The 4,640-nt window shown below is 40.8% G+C and overlaps 1 protein-coding gene across 1 annotated transcript; it reads right to left on the reverse strand.

The window, feature by feature from the left end:
- Positions 1-1,327: 1,327 nt before the first annotated feature.
- On the reverse strand, positions 1,328-2,737 carry LOC138637851 (piggyBac transposable element-derived protein 4-like). Its single transcript, XM_069726777.1, has one exon. It carries the CDS (start codon positions 2,735-2,737, stop codon positions 1,328-1,330), a length of 1,410 nt encoding a protein of 469 aa, XP_069582878.1.
- Positions 2,738-4,640: the final 1,903 nt, after the last annotated feature.

Raw genomic sequence — 4,640 nt, forward strand, 5'->3', positions numbered from 1 at the left:
GCGTTTATGCTAATTTATTCCTCGCAGCTTTCGAGGAAAAATTCATCACAACTATGAGTAACCCTTTCCTAAAACATATAAAAACCTATTTGAGATTTGCTGACGAAATCTTCATAATTTGGGATGGGTCAGAAGAGGTTTTTAATGATTTTGTCACTTTTTTGAATACCAACAATGACGAAAATATGCGCTTCACCTCGAACTTTGGAAAAAATTCATTAGAATTTCTAGATGTCCAAATAGACATAAACAATGGCGAAATAAATACGAAAGTCTAGAAAACCAACAGCGACAAATAATTTGCTGCACTGTAACAGTGCGTATCCAATGCGCACCAAAAAGAGCATTCCATATAGTCAAATGGTCAGACTCAGAAAAATTAATAATAATGACGATATTTATAAAGAACAAGTTGTAGAGCTAAAAAATCAGTTCAGTAATAGAGGGTACCCCCCGAAGCTTCTGAATGAAGCCAAAAATAGAGCAGAAAAGCTATCTCAAATCAATCTTATCAAAAAACATTTTTTAATGTTTAATGCACCACTCGACAAACGACCAGAGATTTACTTTTGTCTTTATGCACACTACAATGGATAAAAAAAAGTATGCAGCAATCAGAAAAAACTAACACATCTTACAAAGTGATAGGGAACAATCAAATATTACATTAATGAATCCACAATTTGCCTACAAGCGTACAAAAAATTTGAGTGATCTTTTAGTACAAAACAGACTATTGCTAACACAAAGCAATTGGTTAAATAAAGATATGCCAAAAGGCAATTTTAAATGTGGCAATTGTAATTTCTGTCATCTGCATAAATTAAATATTGCAATCAAAATTGGACCGATAAATCACATAATTCATGATTTTATTACCTGCAAGAGTAAATTTGTTGTCTATGTATTATTCTGTCCCTGCAAATATTACTATATAGGGAAAACCATTCGACCCCTAATAACTAGATTTCGCGAACATTACAATTCCATACTAACCCTCCGTCAGGCGCAATATAGATTCTCGTCAGTTCAGGCGCAATGTGCCTGACAAGCACAGGTCAGAAAACTACCTATAGTAGCTACATATTTCAATTTCAGGACTATAGAAGTAGTCAGTGACCTTCATAGGAATGTATTAAAAGAGATTACACCAAATCAGATGCAAAAAAACCCATTTATTAACCATAAACTTATTAAAACTAAAAGTACCACTTTTCGGTAGTACCGCCAAATAGGCTCCAGTTATCTTTACTTAACTATTGCTTAAATATAAAATTATGGAAAAAAACTTAAAGGATATTGCACTTAGATGTTACTTAATTATTTTCTACTCATCTTCAGTGGTTTCAATTGCAGCAGAAGCAGCACAGGTACACTTAGAAAAGCAAGGCTGGCAGACGAAAGTTGCATTGGAAAGGCAGATTGATTCTTTACATATTTTGCAGTCATATTTAGAAAGCCTTCTGAAACCAGATACAAATGAGCAGGTAGTACAACTGCGTCTTTTAGAAGGTGGTAGAGTCGGTGTTTGTTCTGGAACGTCCTTGGGACGATATTTCTTCAACCGATGTTGCAGGGCAAGGGGCATTCCAACCGTCTTTGTACTTCTTAGGCTTAGCTCTCCACTCACCAGTTCATTAGCCAATTGTTTTAGGTACATTCTTCTGCGCATTTGTTTAAGTTCATTACCGAGGTAAATTACTTGTGAGTTGATGCCACCCACATTCAGCATTGTAAAGAAGATTACCATCGGCCAGCGTTTGGTATTTCGACTTACATTGAAATTGCCACACATTTGGTCAGCAGTGTCAACGCCGCTTTTGGTCAAATTATAAAAAGTTATGATTTCTGGTTTCCTTAGCTCCCCAGACTCTGGATCAATGGTGTAATCATTATGTAATGAAGAGACCAAAATCACATTTTTCCTCTCGCGTGGGATGTAAGAAACTAAAATCTTTCCATTACTGAACCCAAACATAGTGCTATACTGTTGTTTGCCTTTTGTATATAGAAAATCTGGCGGCAACTGCCTTTTGTTTTTTCTAACAGTTCCCACATATGACAGCTTTTTCGTTTTTAAAAAATCAATCAGATCAAAGTCAGTAAACCAGTTGTCAGCAGTGATATTTCGACCAGATCCAAACATTGGCTCAGCAATTCTCTTTACCACATCACTAGGCTTGTTGCTCACATTGAAAGGACCTGGTGGCTGTCTTCCACAATAAACTTCCATGTTCATAGTGTACATCATCCTTGCACCAACGATGGCCAAAATTTTAATTCCATATTTGTTTGGCTTCGATGGTATATATTGCCGAAAACCACATCTTCCACGGAAACCTGGAAGCATCTCATCAATAGTGAGGTTTTGCCCCGGGCAATAGCTTTTTTGACAATTCATAATAAATTGTTGAAATATGTCCCGAATTGGTGCAAGCCGGTCATAACCTTTTCGTTCTGTCCGGGTACTTTGATCATCGAAACGGAGGCAACGGATCAGGACTTTGAATGGTTTCAGATTCATCACAAGGCTGAATTTTTCGATGCCATCACCGTCTGTCCCCCACAGCTCCTCCAAACTTTGCCTATTTGCTCTGAAAGCACCAGCTAGGTATAACAAGCCAATAAATGCCTTGAGTTCAATAAATTCAGGGTTTTTGATGTCCCTCTCTCTGGAGAATTGCTCTTTGATTGTGTCAATATACTGGTTAGTGAACCGAACAATAGTTTCCAACATGCTATCTGTAATTAGATTACTCCAACATTCCACTGCAGTTTTATCTTTTCTAGCACTTCCAATAACTCCAGGAAGGTGTGTAATAATATTGTGGGATTCTCTGCGCTGTTTGTTCTTGGGTGCCTTTTTGTTCCACTTTGTATTTTTATCTTTGCCCAAATAATAAGCTAGATCTGTGTCTGTTTCCTCTGTATCAGTGTCATCACCATCCTGCTCTCTTCCAGAATCAGTGTTACATTCTGCTACCTCATCTTCAGATGAAATGTCACTAGATTCCTCTAAATCCTCAGTTAGGGTATGTTCACACGTTCCTGATTTCCATCCTTTTTTTTTCAGGACTGAAACCGCAGCTCTTGGCAGAAAACGCAGGTCCTTTTTTTGGTCTTTTTTTTGTGCTTTTTTGGTGCTTTTTTTATGCGTTTTTTGATCCTTTTTTTATGCAGTTTTCTATGCAGAGTCTGTGTGTTTTCTAGGAAGTTTTTTAGGGTTAAAATGGCTGAAAATACCCTAACCCTACCCCTAACCCTACCCCTAACCCTAACTCTAACCCTACCCCTAACCCTACCCCTAACCCTAACCCTACCCCTAACCCTACCCCTAACCCTACCCCTAACCCTAACCCTACCCCTAACCCTACCCCTAACCCTACCCCTACCCCTAACCCTAACCCTATTCTAACCTTAGTGGAAAAAAAAAATTCTTAATTTTTTTTATTGTCCCTACCTATGGGGGTGACAAAGGGGGGGGTGTCATTTACTATTTTTTTATTTTGATCACTGAGATAGGTTATATCTCAGTGATCAAAATGCACTTTGGAACGAATCTGCCGGCCAGCAGATTCGGCGGGCGCACTGCGCATGCGCCCGCCATTTTGCAAGATGGCGGCGCCCAGGGAGAAGACGGCCGGACGGACAACGGGAGGCCGGGTAAGTATAAGGGGGGGAGATTAGGGCACGGGGGGCATCGGAGCACGGAGGGGGGCATCGGAGCACGGGGGGCATCGGAGCACGGGGGGGGCATCGGAGCATGGGGGGTGGGATCGGGGCAGCCACACTCCGCCCACGCACTTCCGCCCGCTTCCCCACACTTCCTGCTGCAGCGGTTCGGCACCACAAACCGCAATAAAACCCGCAGATATATTTTTGATCTGCGGGTTTTACTGCGGGTTTGACCTCACAATGGAGGTCTATGGGTGCAGAACCGCTGCGGCTCCGAAAAAAGAAGTGACATGGTACTTCTTTTTTACCGCGGCTATTCAGCGCGGCTTTTTTTCCCGATTCCCGCATCATGTGCACAGTGGTTCCTGTTTTCCATAGGGTACATTGTACTGTACCCTGCATGGAAAACAGCTGCGTAACCGCAGCGGCAAAAACGCTGCGGTTCCGCAGAAAAAAACGCACTGTGTGAACATGGCCTTACTGCTGGTTCTTCCTCATCATCTTCTAACAACAAAATCTTCATTTCTTCTAAATGAAGGGTTTTAGATGAATCATACTGTTTTCTGGCCATTGCAGCAGAAAATCTGAAGCAAGAGAGAAAGAGTATGTGTTAGGGCGCAATGTGCCTTAGAAGCCACCCTCCTTTTGTCTAAGAAAACAGTACTTATGTACACTAAGTTAGCATTAATCCTTCATAAAACTAGCTAAATACACAATCGTGATGAATAAAAAAAGAAAATACTAACCTTTCAATTTGTGTTGAAATCAGGCGCAATGTGCCTGAGAAGCCAAAGTGTTGATATCTGCTCACTAGAAGGTCTGCTGAGTCACTGTGATATCAGGTTTCTCAGAGCCTGTAGAGTCAGGAGATAACTAGGAGGGGTGGGGTTTTCTGATAAGTGGGCAAGGAGAGAGAAGTGAAACTAATTACTGTGTGCCTGTCAGATCTATTGCGCCTGACGGGA

The sequence above is a fragment of the Ranitomeya imitator genome, chromosome 5 (assembly GCF_032444005.1).
Source record: "Ranitomeya imitator isolate aRanImi1 chromosome 5, aRanImi1.pri, whole genome shotgun sequence".
Taxonomy (NCBI): domain Eukaryota; kingdom Metazoa; phylum Chordata; class Amphibia; order Anura; family Dendrobatidae; genus Ranitomeya; species Ranitomeya imitator.